This window comes from Mesoplodon mirus (assembly GCF_964341445.2).
Source record: "Mesoplodon mirus genome assembly, chromosome: 2".
In the NCBI taxonomy this organism is placed as follows: domain Eukaryota; kingdom Metazoa; phylum Chordata; class Mammalia; order Artiodactyla; family Ziphiidae; genus Mesoplodon; species Mesoplodon mirus.
The window spans coordinates 211,426,284-211,447,822 of NC_138977.1; the positions used below are offsets into that span (position 1 = coordinate 211,426,284).

General features: G+C 44.5%; 1 protein-coding gene across 1 annotated transcript in view; it reads left to right on the top strand.

The window, feature by feature from the left end:
• The window catches only part of RBM20 (RNA binding motif protein 20), a 211,795-nt gene that overhangs the window by 158,128 nt on the left and 32,128 nt on the right, over positions 1-21,539 (top strand). Inside the window, exons 6-8 of the mRNA XM_082631853.1 lie at positions 6,354-6,488; positions 11,443-11,574; positions 20,555-20,634. Of these exons, the coding sequence (XP_082487979.1) occupies positions 6,354-6,488; positions 11,443-11,574; positions 20,555-20,634 (347 nt within the window). The remainder of the gene's footprint in view (positions 1-6,353; positions 6,489-11,442; positions 11,575-20,554; positions 20,635-21,539) is intronic.

Below are 21,539 nucleotides of genomic sequence, written 5' to 3' on the forward strand. Positions count from 1 at the left end.
CATAGGCAACCCGGCACCAATAAAACTAGATTTTCTCTAAGTCAAAACTAATATGCTTTATAAAATATTTGAAAGTATCAATAAAGACATCTGTTTCTATCCTCCAATTTACACCAAGATCCATAGCTTTGGAACTCATGCCCATTCACTCTCTGCATAGTATGTTCGAAATCAACACCATGAGAAATAAACATTTGCCCTGTGTCTGTCCTCAGGTTTGTTTAGCACAAACCCAGCAGAGGCCCACATACTGTGTGCCAGAGGAAATTAGGTCATATCTAAAGGAGATCAGGCTGGAGCAGAGAAATTGTTTATTGAAGATCGAATCTACATTTCGTAGCTTTAAGAGGCACTTTGAGAGACTTCTCTCACCCCTCAGGCCTCTTGCCCTGAGCCACATTTTTATTGCAACTCTGTGAGTTATTTGAACTGGGGCTGTTCTTTGAACTCATCCGCGAAGCCTGTTCCCACCTGCATCGGAGGGCATTGGAAGGTCTCAGAATCTTCCTACCCAAGTCTGTTCTTTTCACATTTCCACCCATCTATAAAAGATTTGTGGGTGACTTGAGAGGTCTTGGACTCGGCTGCATGAACCATTAGAAGCAGCATCTGGTTTTAAATGAGTGACCCCAGCCTGTGAAAATGTACAGCCCAGGCGCCTGATTGCACGTAGGGGCATTCGGGTCATGCTGGTCTACGAGCTGACTGAAGTGTCCCCCCGGCTGGTGAAGGATGATTGTCCCCTTAGGTTAGTAATGAGGGCTTCAGTTACAGCCCAGACGCCTTAGCTCTCTTAGAGATTTGACCTTGGACTGGGAAGTTCCAAATGCACTGTCGCATGTGTGCCTCCCGGGAGCTCAGCAGGCAGACCATCAGGTGGGATGTTAGTGGAGCCCATCAACACCAGGTCTCACAGTTCTCTCTAAACCCAGCTGCTCTTTTGCCCCAGAGCACATCTTTTAAAATTTATTTTAGTAACTTTTAATTTTAATATAATTTAGACTTACAGAAAAGTTGCAAGAAAGGTATAAGGAACACTACCCACCCCCCATATACCTTTTGCCTAGATTTATTACTTTTTTTACATTTTGGCCCATTTACTTCATCATTCTCTCTCTGTGTCTCTTCTGTCTCTGTCTCTTTATCATCTGTCTATCCATCCATCTCTATATCTGTTCATCCATCCATCCATCCATCTAATGATCTATGCATATTTCTCCTGAACCATTGGAGACATGGTACCTCTTCACTCCTAACTACATCAGCATGAATTTCCTAAGAACACAGACTTCCTCTTACATAATCACAGTACAGTTACTTTTTTTCCCAGTCCAGGAGCATCATAGCACATCCTTTAACTGCTGGAGGAAAGAAGGAGACAAATATTTATTTATAGAAGCCTGCTGATGCCAGGCCTTGCACAAAGGCACTTTACATACATTGTGGCATTTTTGTCTTCTAAACGGTCCTGTGGAATCAATGTTTATTTTCCCTGGTTTATAGACAAACAAACTCAGGCTTGGAGAAATTCAGTAACTTACTTGCCCACAGTAGTCACTGGGGAGCAGGGACACAGACCCAGGTCTGTCTGATATTCCCACTGGCCTGGCACTGGTGCCTGAAGACCGTGAGGCACACACCTGATGTGTGTCTGTCTTCAGAGAGGCAGCGTTCCCACGTGTCTTTAGTTTATCTCAGTAGATGATCTCAACTCCTCTCCTTCATTCAGGGAGTAGTCTTTCTCAGGGCAGAGCACGTTGGCAAGGTGTTCACTGCTTGGAGCTTATCTCCAGCCCTGTAAAGATGCAACCAGCACCAACGCATACAGGCCTGTCTGAACAATGGCCATGCTTGTGCACATATGCACGCATGCTGAAACAGCTGAGCACACAGAGCGGGAGGACAAACATTACATTCATTGGGACAGGGAGTGGGAAAAACACAGACTTCCTGTTTTTGCCCAACACAGTTGGGGAAACTTATCATTAACCTGGATCTTAGGGTTTAACTTGGCAAGGCTTCTGAGAGGAGTGGAATTTTAGAACTTTGAGCCACGTAAGCATGGATATTTTACATCTGGAAAGGACTTAAGACGTATAGACTAACTTCCTCGTTCCAGACACTGGGGAACTAAGGCCCAGAAAGGAAAACTAGTTTGTCCTTGTCATGTACCTAATCGGTCGCTGAGCTAGGACTGAAACCCAGTCCTCTGTCTTCCAAGAGCAGGTTCTTTCACTACATCAGGAAGTCTTGTGCTTTTTACAGCCCAAACTGTTTTCAGTTATTACTTCTACCTCGAGCAGCACCTGTCCTGCATTTCATGTTTGGCAAAAGTACTGTATCTGCCAAAGTACTTACATTAGTGAGTAATTAACTAGTTCCCCATTTTTATGAATCGAAAAACACAGACACACCAAACAGACTTTCTCATCAGGGTAAGGATCTAACCAAGATGAGCATCTCAGTAAAGAAACTCAAAGTATGATCTCAACTCAGGTTCTTTTGTTTGTTTGTTTTTAAATTTTTTAAAGTCTTTATTGAATTTGTTACAATATTGCTTCTGTTTTATGCTTTGGTGTTTTGGCCGCCGGGCATGTGGGATCTTAGCTTCCTGACCAGGGATCGAACCCACACCCCCTGCATTGGAAGGCGAAGTCTGAACCACTGGACCGCCAGGGAAGTCCCTCAACTCCAGTTTTTTAAATGTCAAAAATAACAATCCTTCCTTGATATATTACCTTCAAAGACCCTTTAGGACTTGGACTTCTTAGAGAACCCAGGCTGGGAATTAGCATAAGGCATCATGCTGTCTGCTCCAAGGCACTCAGGATTGTGACCCCAGTGGACAAATTTTACTCTAGAAAAGTACCACCTAGACCGTATTCTGCCTTCCTCTCACCCCTTCTCCCCCATCGTCCAGAGTTCCCATAGGATGTAAGGCAAATAACAGCCATGTTTATATGAACTGTTCAAGGATAGAGTAGAGTGATTATACATATAACTCCACACCCTTTATGAATCAAATATGATTTTGAACCTAGTTGAGTTTAACAAAAAGATACTTTAGGTCAGTGACAGAAAGGAAAGTAGACTGAACTATCCTAAATCAAATATTTGCAAAAGAATACCACACATAAAAACTGTTTCTAACTGGTTAAGATTTCTCACATGCCCTGACACCAGACACAACACAGATTTTTGATGGGCAAGATTTCCATTTCATGGGTCCCTTAGAAAATGATACACTCACTGAAGGGAACTGGTTAAAGTGAAGAAGCTGCTTGTGGCCACTGGAGGTGCTTTGCCCCAGGGGGCCAGTATCTTGGCATACCTGTAACCCATCTGCAATTCACCAGTGGAGAAACTCCAGATTAATATGATTAATTGGAAGATTACTAAAAATCTCATGAGTATTTTAAGTGACGACAAGGGTGTCAATAAAATCCAATTTCTATTGCTGATTAAAATCTTGGGAGGAAAAAGAGCCAATGAAATGTACTTCTTTTCTATGTAAATAGATACTTTTTTTTTAGTTTTTCAAAACAAACAACTTTCTATTGAAATAGAGTTGATTTACATGTTGTGTTAGTTTCAGGTGTACAGCAAAATGATTCAGTTATACATATATATGTCTATTCTTTTTCAGATTCTTTTCCATTATAGGTTATTACAAGATATTGAATATAGTTCCCTCTGCCGTATAGTAGGTCCTTGTTGTTTATTTGTTTTATATATAGTAGTGTGTATCTGCTAATCCCAAACTCCTAATTTATCCCTCCCCCCTTTCCCCTTTGGTCACCATAAATTTGTTTTCTATGTCTGTGAGTCAATTTCTGTTTTGTAAATAAGTTCATTTGTATCATTTTTTTTAGATTGCACATATAAGTGATATCATGTGATAGTGTCTTTCTCTGACTTACTTCACTTAGTGTCACAATCCTCTAGGTCCATCCATGTTGCTGCAATGTACTTTTTAAATTTAAATAAAAATCTTAATTTAGACTTACTCATTTTAGCACCTTTCTAACTTGTCTGCAGTGTGACTTCATACCGTTCTTTGGTGACCAGCAGCGGTGAGGGTGTTTACTCCTCGGGAGGCATGCTCTGCTCTCAGCAGTACTTGCTACACTTACGCTTGGATAAAAGCCTCTTGAGTTGCTCTTTCAGTCTGGAGGAGACAAAGAGAGAGACGCTGGCCCTCGTGCCCAGTCACTAGGCAACGGGACAGGCAAGGAGCAGGGTTGGTCCAGAACTGCCCTGCGTGTCTGCTCTGTTGTCCAAGCACACATGAGCCCGGGCCGGCCACAGCAGAGTCACGTGGGCAGAAACGTGGCTGGCTAAGAGGAGCCAGCAGAGCACCCAGCCTCAGCCCTCCTGTTGATAAACTCAGAAGACTGGCCACTTTGCCCAGCCCGAGAGCTCAGCTGGGTCTGCATTTTTGTGTGACTCCTCACCCTAATGAGAGGCAAAAAGATCCTGCCTCTTAGCCCTCCTTCCCTGGAGAAGGGCTCGGTCCTCCTTAGCCAGGTTCATACTCAAAGTCTCCCAGCTGATGGAGAGCACCGTTTGCACTTCAGGGAGGTATGGGCATGCTCTGGGAGCTGCCTGGGCCACACACTGAAGACTGTTTCCCTTTGGGAAAGTGCTTGACCTCTGGACACTGCAGAGAGGGAGGTCTGAAAGGGGCACTTGGGTTTCTCCAATTCAGGGCTGAACCGTCCAAGGAAATTCTTATTGACTCTTATTGTCCTCAGCCCAGATGAGACAAACGAGGGCTTTTCATGGTAGAATTACCCAATTATTAGCCCTTGTTAGGGATGAGACCTCAGACTTTCCCACTATATTACTATAGCAGAGTAGGACCCACATCAAGTGTAATTAGATGTTGAAGTTCACTTGATCATAGAAAGAAGATGATGATTATGCAAATGTGGGCTATGCTATTAGTATGGGTTTAGAAAATTGCATCCTTCTCTTCCACTTTGGGTTGGCTTATGGCTACTAATTCTTGAACCTCCTGGAGACTCCAGTCTGATTAAGGTTTCCACAGACCAAACAGACACACTTCCTCCCTCCAGGAGCTTTGATTAGGCCTGGGTCTTCGTTTCTAAACTGTGTTCCTTAGAGATGCCTTTGGGACTGCTGGATGGGGGGTGGTGGCAGGGTGTTGGATCACAAGGTTTGTCTAGAGCAGCACCTCTTTCTTTGTTGGATATGTTGGGCTGGTGGGCAAGCTTTTGTTTGAAGAAAGGATTTCAAGGCTAACAAAAGTTTTGGAAGCCACTGCCCTAAACCAAAGGTGGTCGCTGTGAATGTCTATGTATATGTATTAAGTTCACAAATACTCTCTATGTTCTTTTTTCTTTATTGGGTTTTTAAAAAATTATAAGTCAAGCAATATGAGACATATAAGGAATAGGTTAAACATCTCCCCCTTACTGCCTTCCAGTTCTGCTCTTTGAAGATAACCAGTACTGATAGGTTGATATGTTTTGTCCCATACCTTTCTGTGTCTGTGCTGATACCCCTTAAAATGTTTCCATTGTGAAAAATTTCAAACATACAGAACAGTAGAGACAAGTGTAATTAACCCCTGTGTACTCATCCCCCAATTCCAATAATTATCCAAATTTTACATTTGCTTCATCTTTTTCTTATTTTGGTGGGGGGGTTTGCTTTGTTTTACAAGAATAGCATCATATTACACCTGTACCTGGCAACCTGCTTTTTACTTTATCTTAAAAATGTTTTCCTGATCAGCTCATTTACCACCTTCTTTCAATGGCTACATCGTTTTCCATTGTAGGTGTGAACCATCAATTACTCAATCATTATGCTATTCTTGGACATTCAGGCTGTTTCCAAAAATTTTTGCAATAAATTATAAATTTATTATAATAAATTAACTGCAATAAATGTCCTTGTACATAAGTATTTACATATTGGTGTATTTATTTCTGTAGGCTAGATTTCCAAAAGTGGGATGGCAGGATCCTGTGCTATATATATTTTAAGTTTTCTTCAATATGCTAAAGTATCTTCTCAGAAGATTGTAGATACACAACCTCCCACCAGCAACATATGGATATGCCCATTTCCTTATCTCTTCGACAGCCCTGGATGTGATTTCTCGTTAAAATTGTTACGAATCTTTTTTGTAAAGAGATGGCATAAAATCAATGTTTTATATCTCTCTGCAAATGGATTATTTTTCTGCATTCATTTTGTAAATTATAGTTTTTTGATCATTATTTGGGGGAAGATAGCCAATAGGAGCATCTGGAATAGATAGAGGGCAAGAAGGAAATGTCTTTTGAAGACCAAACCACTGCTCTTTGTTCCCGTTTGCGCAGCGGAAAACGGGTGCTGGCCGCGTGGTACACATCTGCAATCTGCCGGAGGGAAGCTGCACCGAGAATGACGTCATTAACCTGGGGCTGCCCTTTGGAAAGGTCACTAATTACATCCTCATGAAGTCTACTAATCAGGTAGGTCCGGGCACTTTCACACTGGTATGTACCAGATAGACCACACATTGGTGGAGGGGAACTACATAATTTTTTTTAAAAGCAGCTGTTCATAACATAAAGGGGTAATACACAGCTGGCCTTCTGCTTTTACAGCACAGAGGTTTTCATTGATGGTGGTGTTTTGTTTCCTCTTGTTTCACCTTACCCTTCTTGTGATGGATCCAGGCCCTTGTGAGTTACCTAGAAGTGAGGATGTGCTTTGGAATGAGGTGCTCATCATCACAGAAAAGCTAGCAGGTCCCTAAAACAGAAATCCATAGACTCGAGTCTTTTCACTGTGTTACCCACCCCCTGAGCTAATGCTACTGTCTTTCTTACCTTCTAAGTTTCTCATCTCTGAGGCTATGGATTTTTGAGTCAGCCAGCAACTGACAGGGAACAGGTTATTTTCACTGATCCTTGGTGTTAGCAACCGAGGCTCTTGGTTCTCAGAGCAGAAGAGTGGGTGGGAATTAATGGATGCCTGGTGAATCTACGGAACTAAGAACCCTTAACCTATGAGGATTGACTGAGTCTTTGGGGGTTAATATGTTTGTCTTCATTTCTAAAGTCAAAGGGGGTAATTTATACAGTGACTGGTCAGAAGTAACAATATTTAGTATTTTATTTTTAATAAATATTTTAACTTCAGGAATCAGGAACAGGCATAGGAGAAATTCTTTTCTTAATTAAGGCGTGAACTTTGGAGACTCAAAGCCACCTTGGATCATCAGTGGTCTTCCTCTGTCAACCTGGATTTAGACTACTCATTTAGTCTCTTCATTCCTCCTTCTCAGAATTCTATTTTGGGCAAATTTCCAAAATTCAGCTTGCAACATGAATGCAGTGAGATTCACTGAATTCGCTTTATTCCCATGTGACCAGTGAGAGCTCGAGGTGCTAAAATGTTTGCATGAAGAAACAGGCACTTAGAGTCAGACAGAGAAAGATAAATACTGTATGATATAACTTATAATGTGGAATCTAAAATATACAACAAACTAATGAATATAACATAAAAGAAGCAGACTCACAGATATAGAGAAAAAACTAGTGGTTACAAGTGGGGCAGGGGAAGGGGCAATATAGGGGTGGGCAAGTAGGAGGTACAAACTATTGGGTGTACGATAGGCTCAAGGATGTATTGTACAACACGGGAAATACAGCCAATATTTTGTAATAACTAAATGGAAAGTAACCTTTAAAAATTGTATAAAAATAAAAAATTTAAGAATTTTAAAAAAAGAAAGAGGCACTTAGAAAGCTGATTGGCGGAATTTGAAAAAACCCTGACTTTTTTTTTTAACATCTTTATTAGAGTATAATTGCTTTACAATGTTGTGTTAGTTTCTGCTATATAACAAAGTGAATCAGCTATACATATACATATGTCCCCATATCCCCTCCCTCTTGCGTCTCCCTCCCACCCTCCCTATCCCACCCCTCTAGGTGGTCACAAAGCACTGAGCTGATCTCCCTGTGCTATGTGGCTGCTTCCCACTAGCTATCTGTTTTACGTTTGGTATATATGTCAATGCTGCTCTCTCACTTCGTCCCAGCTTATCCTTCCCCCTCCCCGTGTCCTCAATTCCATTCTCTACATCTGTGTCTTTATTCCTGTCCGGCCCCTAAGTTCGTCAGAACCATTTTTTTTTCTAGATTCCATATATATGTGTTAGCATACGGTATTTGTTTTGCTCTTTTTGACTTACTTCTCTCTGTATGACAGACTTTAGGTCCATCCACCTCACTACAGATAACTCAATTTTGTTTCTTTTTATGGCTGAGTAATATTCCATCGTATATATGTGCCACATCTTTATCCATTCATCTGTCAGTGGACACTTAGGTTGCTTCCATGTCCTGGCTATTGTAAATAGTGCTGCAATGAACACTGTGGTACATTACTCTTTTTGAATTATGGTTTTCTCAGGGTATATGCCCAGTAGTGGGATTGCTGGGTCAAATGGTACTTCTATGTGTAGTTTTTAAAAGAACCCCCATACTGTTCTCCATAGTGGCTGTATCAATTTACATTCCCACCAACAGTGCAGGAGGGTTCCCTTTTCTCCACACCCTCTCCAGCATTTATTATTTGTAGACTTTTTTTTTTTTGGCGGTACGCGGGCCTCTCACTGTTGTGGCCTCTCCCGTTGTGGAGCACAGGCTCCAGATGTGCTGGCTCAGCGGCCATGGCTCACGGGACCAGCCACTCTGCGGCATGTGGGATCTTTCCAGACCAGGGCACGAACCCGCATCCCCTGTATCGGCAGGTGGACTCTCAACCACTACGCCACCAGGGAAGCCCTGTTTGTAGACTTTTTGATGATGGCCATTCTGACAGGTATGAGGTGATACCTCATTGTAATTTTAATTTACATTTCTCTAATGATTAGTGATGTTGAGCATCCTTTCATGTGTTTGTTGGCAGTCTGTATGTCTTTGGAGAAATGTCTATTTAGGTCTTCTGCCCATTTTTGGATTGGGTTGTTTGTTTTTTTGATATTGAGTTGCATGAGCTGCTTGTATATTTGGGAGATTAATCCTTTGTCAGTTGCTTCATTTGTAAATATTTTCTCCCATTCTGAGGGTTGTCTTCATCTTGTTTATGGTTTCCTTTGCTGTGCAAAAGCTTTTAAGTTTCATTAGGTCCCATTTGTTTATTTTTGTTTTTATTTCCATTTCTCTAGGAGGTGGGTCAAAAAGGATCTTGCTGTGATTTATGTCGTAGAGCGTTCTGCCTATGTTTGCCTCTAAGAGTTTGATAGTGTGTGGCCTTATATTTTGGTCTTTAATCCATTTTGAGTTTATTTTTGTGTATGGTGTTAGGGAGGGTTCTAATTTCGTTCTTTTACATGTAGCTGTCCAGTTTTCTCAGCACCACTTATTGAAGAGGCTGTCTTTTCTCCATTGTATTCTCTTGCCTCCTTTGTCAAAGATAAGGTGATCATATGTGCGTGGGTTTATCTCTGGGCTTTCTATCCTGTTCCATTGATCTATATTTCTATTTTTGTGCCAGTACCGTACTATCTTGATTACTGTAGCTTTGTAGTATAGTTGAAGTCCGGGGGCCTGATTCCTCCCGCTCTGTTTTTCTTTCTCTTTCTCTCTCTTTCTCTTTTTTTTTTCTTTGGCTATTCAGGGTCTTTTGTGTTTCCATACAAATTGTGAAATTTTTTGTTCTAGTTCTGTGAAAAATGCCATTGGTAGTTTGATAGGGATTGCATTGAGTCTGTAGATTGCTTTGGGTAGTAGAGTCATTTTCACAATGTTAATTCTTTCAATCCAAGAACATGGTATATCTCTCCATCTGTTTGTATGGTCTTTAATTGCTTTCATCAGTGTCTTATAGTTTTCTGTATACAGGTCTTTTTTCTCCTTAGGTAGGTTTATTCCTAGGTATTTTATTCTTTTGTTGCAATGGTAAATGGGAGTGTTTCCTTAATTTCTCTTTCAGATTTTTCATCATTAGTGTATAGGAATGCAAGAGACTTCTGTGCATTAGTTTTGTATCCTGCAACCTTACCAAATTCATTGATTAGCTCTAGTAGTTTTCTGGTAGCATCTTTAGGATTCTCTGTGTATAGTATCATGTTATCTGCAGACAGTGACAGTTTTACTTCTTCTTTTCTGATTTGGATTCCTTTTATTTCTTTTTCTTCTCTGATTGCTGTGGCTAAAACTTCCAAAACTATGTTGAATAATAGCAGTGAGCGTGGGTAACCTTGTCTTGTTCATGATCTTAGAGTAAAAGAACCCTCACTTTTTGGTTTCCCATGCTTCTGCCATAGACTGTGACAGCATGGAGAAAGGCATGTCTGAAATTCAAAAGCAAATGTGAGGGAAGGAGGGAGGATGAGCTTGTTAAGCCCATGCAGTTCAAGGAAATGGGAGATGAGGGCCCACAGCAAGGGCTCCCTTGCCACAAACCATGTTTCCTTTTCAACACTGAGGGACCAGATCATTGCAGCCTCAGTATAGTACAAATGCAACAAATCTAAGACAATAGCAGTGACAAATCTGCCACAGCAGCTCCTGAGGTCAACTGTCAGGTCAGTCAAAACAGGCTATTTAGAAACTCCCTGTAGGCACCGACTGAGTGGAAAACCCATTTCTTTGTAAGGGTTTTTATCAGAAAAGTTAAAGAGGAGAGATGCTGTGGAAACGTAACTGAGGGTCTCCTCTCTCTCCAGCTCACAGAGACATGGCCTTCCTTCAAGCCTAGGGAGCCCCCGAGTTTTTTAGTGTATTTCTTTCTTTGCAAAGAAATTGAGAGCTCAGATACCCAGGGCTTGTGTCTGTCTCCTGTCATCACCACCACCGAATAGCAAGTTTTTCAGGGATGAGCCCAAGGTCACTTGTGCGGCAGACTCACTCCTCCCCACCCCCTTCCCTCGGGGGAACTCTGGGTTAATGGACCCTCCCATCCAGAGGGACTCCTGTGGCATGATGTAGTCCAGGATGGACATATGTAATTAAGAATAATGTTTGGTAACCATGGGGACCAGGAGAGGGGCCATCTTATAATGAGCTCTTTTGCTGAAGTTAATAAATAAGTCTCTTTGAACAGATGGGATCAAAGAAAGCTCTTCCTTGTACAGAATTTTTTCCTTTTTATTGAGGTATAAAACACATACTCTAAAACGCACTAGTCTTAAGTGTACTCCATTAATTTTTTACATGTGTACACCTATGTATTTGCTATGCGGGTCAAGATACAGAACATTTCCAGAGCCCCAGAAGGTTTCCTCATTTTCCTTCCCAGTCGGTATCCCACCACCAAGCTCGAGGGAAGCTCAGTTCTAACTTTTACCACCATCAGTTTGTTTTGCCTAATTCTTGAACTTCATATACATGGAGTCATACCTTGAACAGAATTTTCGTTAAGACCATTCAAGTCAAGTCCAATGTCTGTCCTTCCTTTCTTTCCTAGGCCTTTTTAGAGATGGCTTACACAGAGGCTGCCCAGGCCATGGTCCAGTATTACCAAGAAAAATCTGCCATGATCAATGGTGAGAAGTTGCTCATTCGGATGTCCAAGAGATACAAGGAATTGCAGCTGAAGGTAAAGCATTCTCTCCTTCATTCAGTCATTCAACAAGCAACAGCTAAGTGTCTCCTCCTTGTCAGCCACTGGCCTAAGTGCTGGTGGGAAGGAGAGCACAGGAAAAGATCCAAAAATTACCCACTGCCTTTGAGGATATCACATGGAAAGGCAAACCCATTATAACATGGCAAGAAAAGTACTCATTGAGGTAAGTGCAAGATGCAAAGGGGTGCTTGGGGCAAGATGACTACCTACCTGGGACCCAAGGAGGATTTTAAGAGAAGTCTTGAAAGATGAAGAAAGAAGGGAAAGATGGTTGCTTTTCAGAGGTGAGAGTTCCAAGCATAAACCCCTGAATGAAACCCAGACAGGTCTTCAGTAACTTTTTCTTCATCTGTCGCCCCCTTGATCTTTTATTCTCTCCTCCATCCTCTCTATGGTTATTGTCTTAAGCCCCATAGAAAGCCTTCTGAGCAGCACACGACTGAGTTGGCCATTGTCCAAACTCAGGATTGCATTGAGGTAATTCCAAACAGGGCTTTTGTTTTTGTTTTAGCTTGCTCTACCATTCGCTTCATTTTTTCTTTCTTTTTTGTTTTATCGTGAAGTATAACATACAGACAGAAAAGTGACTCATTTTGTATTGCACAGTTGAAAAAGTAATAATGGGTGAACCCCATAAATCCCACAAAACCACGACCAAAGTCAAGAAATAGGACACGGACAGCACCAGGAAGACTTTGTAAGTCCCTTCTTGTGCTCAACCCCTCCCTCTCCACTCTCCAGGCCCTGAGATAACCATTTCCTTATTATTCCACCCCTCTCGATGCCTTTTTTAACATTATAGTTTAGTTTTACCTATTTTTGAACTTTATGTGAATGGAATCATACTGTGTTCTTTCATTCAACGTTATGCCATCTACGTTGGGTGCATCTTTATTTTCATTGTGATATAAATGTCCATTGTATGACTATCAATTTGTTTAGCCATTCCACTGTTGATGGACATTTGGGTTGTTCCAGTTTTAGGGTATTAGAGACACTGCTGCTGTGAACCTTTCAAACATGTTATCCCAGTACCCATGTACATGTGCGTATAACCAGGGAAAGGTACATAACTGGAAGTAGAATGGCTGGATCACAAGGCATGCTTACCCTCAACTGTACTAGATGATAACATTCCTACTAGTCGTATCTGAGAGTTCTCAATAGCTCACCTTCTTGCTAACACTTCGTCTTATCCAATTATTTAATTTTTGCCTCTCTGGGGAGAGTGTAATGGTTTATCATGATTTTATTTTTTATTTTCTGTATTAATTGAAGTTGAGCAGTTTTTCATGTGTTTGTTGGTTATTCCATCTAGGTCTTCTCCAGTGGGAAATTTCTTCTTAAACCATTTGCCCATGCTTTTCTTTTGGATTGTATCTTCCTATTGGTTTGCAGGAGTTCTCTTGGCTGGAGCCATTAGTCCGTTTGGATTTATTGTATTTAATGCCATATTTGTGGTTAAATCTAACTTCTTATTTTGTGCTTTCTACCGTCCTATTTAATGGGATTTTCCAGTTGACTTCAGCTCATTCCATATTTAGTAAGGGTCCATTTTGTTCAAGGCTCACAGCCCTTAATCTGCCTTCAAGGTTCAAGCCAGAAGACAAAGGCTCAGTGGTTGTTTCTAGCTAGGACTAGCATTCTGACAAGTCTACATATGTAGATCGGTAATGTGTCAACCAGTTGTCAAAGTCCTGATTCTGCTTTGCTTGCATTATTGCTTCTGAAGTTCCTTTGCCAACAGTTCTGCTTCAGGCAGAACCTGGCACTTTTTTTTTTCCAACTCACGAAAGCCTGTTGCTTTTCTCAGACAAGTCAACGATCCCACCCCATTCTGTACCCAAAGTTCTTGTTCTCCTGGATTCTGCCCTGGGGGCTTAGAATTGAATGACTGCACTGAATTCCCAGGGGAGCTTTGGTCTCCAAATGAGATGTTGTCATAAGGCTCTAATCAGGATTAACTGCAGTACTCTGCTTCTTAAAGTACCAAAGGTGTTTGTAGTCCCTTATCAAGAGAGGTCCTTTGGGGGTGGTGCAAAAACTGTGGGTTAAAGAGGTCAGATGGTCAAAGTTTGCATTCAGCCAATGTTCAGTGAGTGCTCACTGTGGGTGGGAACTGGGCCAGGCCCCATGGATTTGGAGGTAGCAAGTCTGGGGAGGCAGAACACATAAACATAGAACCATCAACAGCCATGTGACCTACACTAGATTGCAGAGTGGTAGCGCCAGCCTAGCCTCTGTGCCTTCCCTCTTTGATGACCTTGGGCAAATTGCTTAACCTCTGTGAGCCTCAGTTTCCAGATCAGTAAAGGACTATACCTTGTGTTCTTTGATTTTAAGCATTTTTTTTCATACATGGTCTCTTTGAGGCTCACAATCACCCTCCCCTATGAGGTGTGTAGGGTGGATAATAACAGTAATTAAATAGTACAATAGGGCTTCCCTGGTGGCGCAGTGGTTGAGAGTCCGCCTGCTGATGCGGGGGACACGGGTTCGTGCCCTGGTACGGGAAGGTCCCACATGCCGCGGAGCGGCTGGGCCCGTGAGCCATGGCCGCTGAGCCTGCGCATCCGGAGCCTGTGCTCCGCGACGGGAGAGGCCACAACAGTGAGAGGCCCGTGTACCGCAAAAAAAAAAAAAAAAAAAAAATAGTACAATAATACTAACAAGAATATATACCTTTAATTGAGTCCTGGGTCAAGTAATGTGCCAAGCACTTTAATACATTATCTACTGCGATCCTGGCGTCAGTACTGTCAGACAGGTATTATTATGTCAGTTTTACAGATGAGGAAACTGAGCCTCATAGGAGTTCAGTAACTTGCCCAAGATCATAATTACTGGAAGAGCCATGATTAAAACCTAGGACTGCTTTGGTTTTGCACTGTATTTGCATCTCTATACTGTGTTTTTATAATCTCTGTTGTCCATGTGAAAAACAGAGAAATCAGGTAATTTGCTTACAGTCATCCAGTCAGTAAGCAGCAGAGATGGTATTCTAATAGAGCTTATCAAACTTCAGTGTGCATACTAATCACTTATGGATCTCATTACAATTTCTGATTCAGTAGGTCTGAGGCAGGGTGGTGATTCTGCGTTTCTCACAAGCTCCCAGGAGATGCTGATGTTTCTGGTCCTCAGAGCACACTTTGAGTGGCTAGAAAACATTGTTCCTGACCTTTAGTAAGGATTTTCTGCTTCCCAAGCAGTCACACTGCCTCTATGTGAAGACATCTCAAGGCATAAGTTTCCACTGCATAGAAATATGTGCATTGTGGTCCCTATGTTGACCCGAATCAGCTAGAACTTTAGCATAATGGCTAAAGTGAAAAAAAGGAATGTTTTCACTCATGTAACTGAAAAGACCAGGAGTAGCCCTGGCTGCAGGCATGGCTGGATTCAGGGCCCAAATGCTATCATGAGGACTTGGTTTCTCTCCACTCTGCTTTCGGTTTGCTTGGCTTTGTCATTGGGGTCTCCCTGCGGTGGCCCCTGACAGCCCCCGGCTCTCTCCTCCAGGCGGTGCGATGGCTTCAGTGATTCCAGCAGCTCTGGCGCCTCAGCCTCCCATTTCCTTCACCAAGAGAAAGCTGGAGTTTTTCCTAGTAGCTCCCACAGAAGCCCTGAAAGTCCTTCCAATCAGGCTAGCTTTGGACATGTGCTCTTCCCTGAGCCAGTCTCTGTGGCCGTGCTGTGACTGGCCAGGCCTGTGTCACCTGCTGTGTCCTGGGAGCAGGCTGCAGAAGAGAGGATGGTTCCTGGGGAGGCAGACAGCAAAGCGCTGTATCCACATGTGTCACTGTATCCACATGTGTCACTGTATCCACATGTGTCTCTGGGCCAAAGGGCTACCACATGGGGTCCAGCCAGGGCTTGCAGAGGTGGGGGAAATCTTGATGGGTCTCTGTTCTGGAACTTTACCTTTTGCTCACCAGGCAAAATGGAGGGAGAAGAAGGAGAGATTTTAAGGCATTTTCTCCTCTCCTCTCTTGAATATTTCCTCATGCCAGTAATCTTGTCTCACTCTTTGTGGCAGAGATTTTATTCCTCAGGGCGTTTGGGGCAGAAACTTTCACGTACTAGGTGTCCAACAAATGTGTGAAATGAATGAGAAAGAGAAAATCTGAAGGAACAATAAAAAGTGAGTGTTCTCCTGCCTGCAGACCTGCATGACAAGACTGGTTATTCTATAGAGACTTCCCCAGAGTCACAGTGTCTTACCGGCAGAAGGGAACTTGGAATAGTTTAAACCTGTGTGTTCCAGTCACTCCATCAGAGAACTGTCAGGGGGTTTTCAAGTCCTCTTGCCCAGATGTTCTCATTTAGTGGATTGGGGTGGGACTGAAGCTCCCAGGTGGTTTGGGGACAGCGGGCCTGGTTTCAGAGCCACTGGTAAATTGCCAGCCTCCTAGCCACAGAGATGGTCCCTGGCCCTGGGAAGCAGTCCTGTGAGTGGTCCATGATGCTCTTGGTTAGGAAGAATAAATCAGCAAATGATGATTGAGGGTCTTTTCCATATTACATGTGGTGCCGAGAGCTACAATGAATATGAGGACGGTCCTCACTTGGGGAAAGTTTGCTGTCTCACTTGTGATTATTTTCCCAATCACAGAACAGCCTCCTGGGGCCACTGTCAGCCCAGCGTCCCCTGAAGTTCCTTCTGTTCAGGTCTCACGGCCCCGGAGAGGCAGGGAATGGGGTTATTGATCACAGCCATTAGTGGCACAGGGCCCCACATGGAATGAGCGCTCCACGATGACTGGCTGGAGAGGTGGAGCGATGGGCTAACGAGAAAGATCATGACAATCTGCAAATACTATATGCTGGGGTTGGCGGAGATAAACTGGGGAGATAAACAATTCTCGCGATTTCAACCTGAGTGCATACATACGGAGCTCCTAGAAGTTCAGTGGCAAAAGGCAGTGTGACTTGCTTGTGTAAAGAAGGGAGAGATTCCTGAGTAGGGCTTTGAAGGATGAGGCAACTTAACGAAACAGAGAGGGGGTTTCTGGGCAGAAGTCGGGTGAGAAGAGATGTAGAGCCTGGAAAGCACACTCATGTCAGAAACAGTCAGGGCTGCTGGGACAGGATCTGGCTCTGACAAGTTCAGGGCTCATCTGGAAGGTTTCAGCATCTTCCTGGGACTCTGGAGACATGTAAAACAGCCGCGGAGGGGTCCGAAGGCACAAAACTCTCTAGCAGCTTCTTTTATGCTGGCCCAACATCCGCCTCCCTCTGAGGGCACACTTCCCTGGGACTGTATGGGGCTTGGAAGCTCACCCTTGTCCTAAAGTAGCAAGATGTGTTGACCAAGAGCACTGTGGATGGTCCCCTGGGGCTTGTTGACAGTGGAAATGGATTCACCGTCGGGGCGGGGGGTGGGTTCAATATACCATTCTGTCTACTTTTGTGTGTGTTTGAAATGTTCTACAATAAAAAGCTACCCCCAAACATCATCGCAGACCTACTCCGTTCTCTTCCGTTTCCACTCCCCTGCAGCAATTACAGCATTATCGTACCTGCCTCCTTTATACCTTTAACCACAGGATAACGAGGCCAGGCCTGAAGAGGAAGACTGAGAGGATTTTCTTAGAGTGAAAAGTTGATTCTGTTATTTGAAAGTCTTTGGCCACTTCTGACTCCTTCTCAGATGGCAGCTGGCAGGGTGTTTGAGCCAGAGAGTGCCAACAATTTGGAATTATCACTTAAAAGAGAGAAACTGACCTCTGGTCCTCAGAGAGGGATCATAGTGCCCGTGTCCGCCAGCCCCAGCGTATAGTATTTGCAGATTGTCATGTCCTTTCTCGTCAGCCCATCCCTCCATCTCTCCAGCCAGTCATTGTGGAGCGCTCATTCCATGCGGGGCCCTGTGCCACTAATGGCTGCGATCAATAACCCTATTCACTGCCTCACTGGGGCCGTGAGGCCTGAACAGAAGGAACTTCAGGGGGCGCTGGGCTGACAGTGGCCCCAGGAGGCTGTTCTGTGATTGTGAAAATAAGGGGCAAGGAAATAGTTAAGCCCAGAAGAGGCTCTTCTAGTCCCCAAAGAACTCTGGATGCATCTCTTTGACCCCCGGGGGACCACATTGGGCTACTAGAGGATGTTTCCATCTGTGGTGCTTGATTGGCTGCTCTGCCCTCATCAGGCAGCACCCAGAGGGGAAGGGCCCGAGGGGCTGCTGTCTGTGGTGATGGAGGTGCAGAAGCCACCATGAGCTCCTAGAACACCTCTGGCTCTGACATTGGCCTGACCTGCCCGTCCCTGCAGGTCTCAACCCCACCACCCATGCTACCCCTGGGTAACCGGCAAAACCTCAGCTGCTCCCTGACCAGGCCCCCTCCTCTCACCCCAGGCTCTCCTGGATCTGGACTGGAAGGAACAATCACGAGGATATGAGATTCCAGAGAGCAGAAGAAAAGTGTTGGGGACTTTGGGGACTCTTTTTTTTGCCACAGAAAGTCCCTGATCCAACCCCCTCAGGGAATTTGTGTGTTCTGAAAAGTCGCCATGGTACCTTGTACCCGGTTTGGGGGCACATCCTTTAGCCTTCGCCTATTCCAGCTTGGCAGGGTGAGGACAGATTTGGGACTTGGGATGTGGCCTCCCCGGTGCCAGGAGATCTCATCACACGTCCCTGCACTTGATCCTGATGGCTCCCTCCGGCTTTCCCAAGCTGGCCCGCATGGAGGCAGTGCTGCAGTGGGTCTCCTGGGGACCAGCCATCCCAGGCGGGCCTCTCCCATGATGGTGCAGCAGGCAACTTCCACCTTGTGGCCCAAGGTGGGCAGGCAGAAGGAAGACCCACTCCATGGAATCACCTCCATGGGAACCTTCTCGTTCTACCCACGGGTGGTGACCAACAACGCTGGCGGGAGGACAGATGGTCTCAGGCATGGTGGAAGGAAGCATCCTGGGCAGTAGCCTTCTTCTCCGCCCAGGCCCACAGCCCCAGCTCTTTTCTTGTTTAGCCTTCGGTCTCTGCTTCTGGTCCAGTTTAAGTAGCTCAGGTGCTAGTTGACAGTGCAGGGCTTGGGTGATCTGGTTACTTGTAGGTAACACTTCCATATGCTTACAGAGGGTCAACCTTTATAGCTACAGTCAGATAAAAGGGACCATTTGCCAAAAGTGTGAGGCTGCTTTCCGGTGGGTATCCTGACCAGTGCTCAGTTCCTGGGCCTTTTCTTGAACGGGGATTGACTGCCTTCTTGACCTCCTCCTTCTTCACGACCACAGGGCTAGCGGTCACTTCCTTCTCTTTGACGTTCTCTCCTCTTGCATTTCGAGTTGACAAGAGATCCCTCCCTGGCTGGCTTGAACGTTTTACATCCTTTCCCTAAGTCCGAGCTCTGACTTCTCCCCTGAAACCACAGGCAGCTCCTCCTTTATTCTCTCCTGGACTGTTTTCCCAGCCCAAGCTTCAATCTTAACAATAACACAGATAAGCAGCTGTGCGCTCAGAGGACTCACAGAATTCTAGTACCAGCTAATCACAGAGCTTAACTCATATCTCTGGTCCTGGGTTTCACACCTATAAAATGAGATATCTGATGATACCTAACATTTGTATAGCTCCAAGATTTCATGATCCTTTGTTAAGTACGTAGGAAAAGAAATTGAGGATGAAAAGAGCAGTTGATTAAGTTTCTTAATAAAATTCTTTGTCAAAAGTTGACATCAGGGCTTCCCTGGTGGCGCAGTGGTTGAGAGTCCGCCTGCCAATGCAGGGGACACGGGTTCGTGCCCCGGTCCAGGAAGATCCCACATGCCACGAAGCGGCTGGGCCCGTGAGCCATGGCCGCTGAGCTTCCGTGTCCGGAGCCTGTGCTCCGCGACGGGAGAGGCCACAACAGTGAGAGGCCCACGTACCGCAAAAAAAAAAAAAAAAAAAAAAGTTGTCATCATAGACTGAGGGTTTTTAGGTCTTTTTTTTAACATCAGTGTTATTGAGATATAATTCACATACCATAAGTTCAGCCTGTTCCATACATTTTAATCGAATGGATGAATTTTGTGTAGTCTTTTGGAAAATGCTTCCATCCTTTCTTCTGTGCTCATGAATTTCTTGTTTTAATCATTTATTTTTTATTGTTTTGTTAATGTTTGGCCATTCTGGGTTTAGGAAAGGGCTTTGGTTGGGATTTGGGAGCTGGCGTGGTCCTGTCCTGGCACAGTCATCCCGTAGTAACTTCTGGGAAGGGCAGAGCCTTTGGGTGCCTGACATCCTCAGCTGTGAAACCTGGCTCACAGCCTGCACTGCCCACGTTGCAGATTTACATTGAGCGCCAAATGACCCCTGTGGAGCCCTGCACTGAAGTCAGGAGTTGCAGGAAGCATGGGGCATAGAAAGGACCTTGGAGTTAAAATGTCTGTTGTCAAGTCCTGATTTTCTAATGATCTCTGTGACCTTGAATGTGTTCCTTAACACAGCACCACCCCAGAAGTCACCCTAGAACACAATGTGGCTGGTGGCTGGAGCTGTGCCAGGCAGAACTCTGCTTCAGTGACCTCTCTGGGTCTCAGTTTCCTCAGCTGTAAAATGTGGAGGCTGCATGTTAGTGATCTGCAAGTCTCTTTCCAAGTTATAATGCCTTCCTCCCTCCCGCCCTCCTTCCCTTCCTTCCTTTCACATTTTAGATATTTTCTTTTATTCGGAAGGAGGTGGGAGGTGGGTATTAACAAATGCTGCTTTTTCCCAGCATGTGGATGGTGAGCCTCAGGCTCCTTCCTTCCCAGCTCAGTGGATGCCACGTGCCCTGGACCACTCAGCCCCACCACCATTCAGCCTTATGCTTATACTCTTCATCCTCTGGATTAAACTTTTTCTTCCCCTAAAAAGGCACTTTTCCCCCTTTGGTGGACAGGGCAATGAACCCAAGTCCTAGCTGCTTCCTTCTGGTGTTTGCAAGGCCATCTCTGGTCTGATGGTGACCCCTCTGACTTTGCCTAGAAACCTGGGAAAACCGTGGCTGCCATCATCCAGGACATCCATTCCCAGAGGGAGAGGGACATGTTCCGGGAAGCAGACAGGTGAGGCCCGGTCTTAGGTCTCAGGGCAGACTCTGCGTCATTGGAACATTCTCCGCTTTCTCTTTCTTAGGGGTATTTGGTCACTCTGTGCTCTGCCCTTGCCTCTGCCCTGTCCATCAGCCTCTCTGGGCCCTGTATTTCCATGTGCCTGATGGAACGCATCAGTCCAGTCCAGTGCTCAGGTTAAACCTCAGAAAAGTTCAAGATGCTAAGCTTCCCCTCAGCGGCTCCTCCTTTGTTGTCAAGGAGTATAGGAGGGGATCTGCTGATATATGGCTCTCGGGGGCCAATGTACACTCTGCTAAAACAGCCTGAAAATGTGTCTGTGTGTTGTGTGTGTTGTGCATGTGTGTTTGGTGTGTGTTGTGGTTGTAGTGTTTGTGGTGTGTTGTATGTGTGTGTTTTGTGTTGTGTGTGTGTGGTGTGTGTTGTGTGGTTGTACTGTGTGTGTTGTGTTGTATGTGTGTGTTCTGTATGTGTGTTTGGTGTGTGTTGTGTGGCTGTATTGTGTGTTGTGTTTTGTGTGTGTGTGGTGTGTGTTTGGTGTGTGTTGTGGTTGTAGTGTTTGTGGTGTGTTGTATGTGTGTGTTTTGTGTTGTGTGTGTGTGTTTGGTGTGTGTTGTGTGGCTGTATTGTGTGTTGTGTGTGTTGTGCGTGTGTGTTTGGTGTGTGTTGTGGTTGTAGTGTTTGTGGTGTGTTGTATGTGTGTGTTTTGTGTTGTGTGTGTGTGTGGTGTGTGTTGTGTGGCTGTATTGTGTGTGTTGTGTTGTATGTGTGTGTTCTGTATGTGTGTTTGGTGTGTGTTGTGTGGCTGTATTGTGTGTTGTGTTTTGTGTGTGTGTGGTGTGTGTTTGGTGTGTAGTTGTATTGTGTGGTGTGTGTAGTGTGTTGTGGTTGTAGTGTTT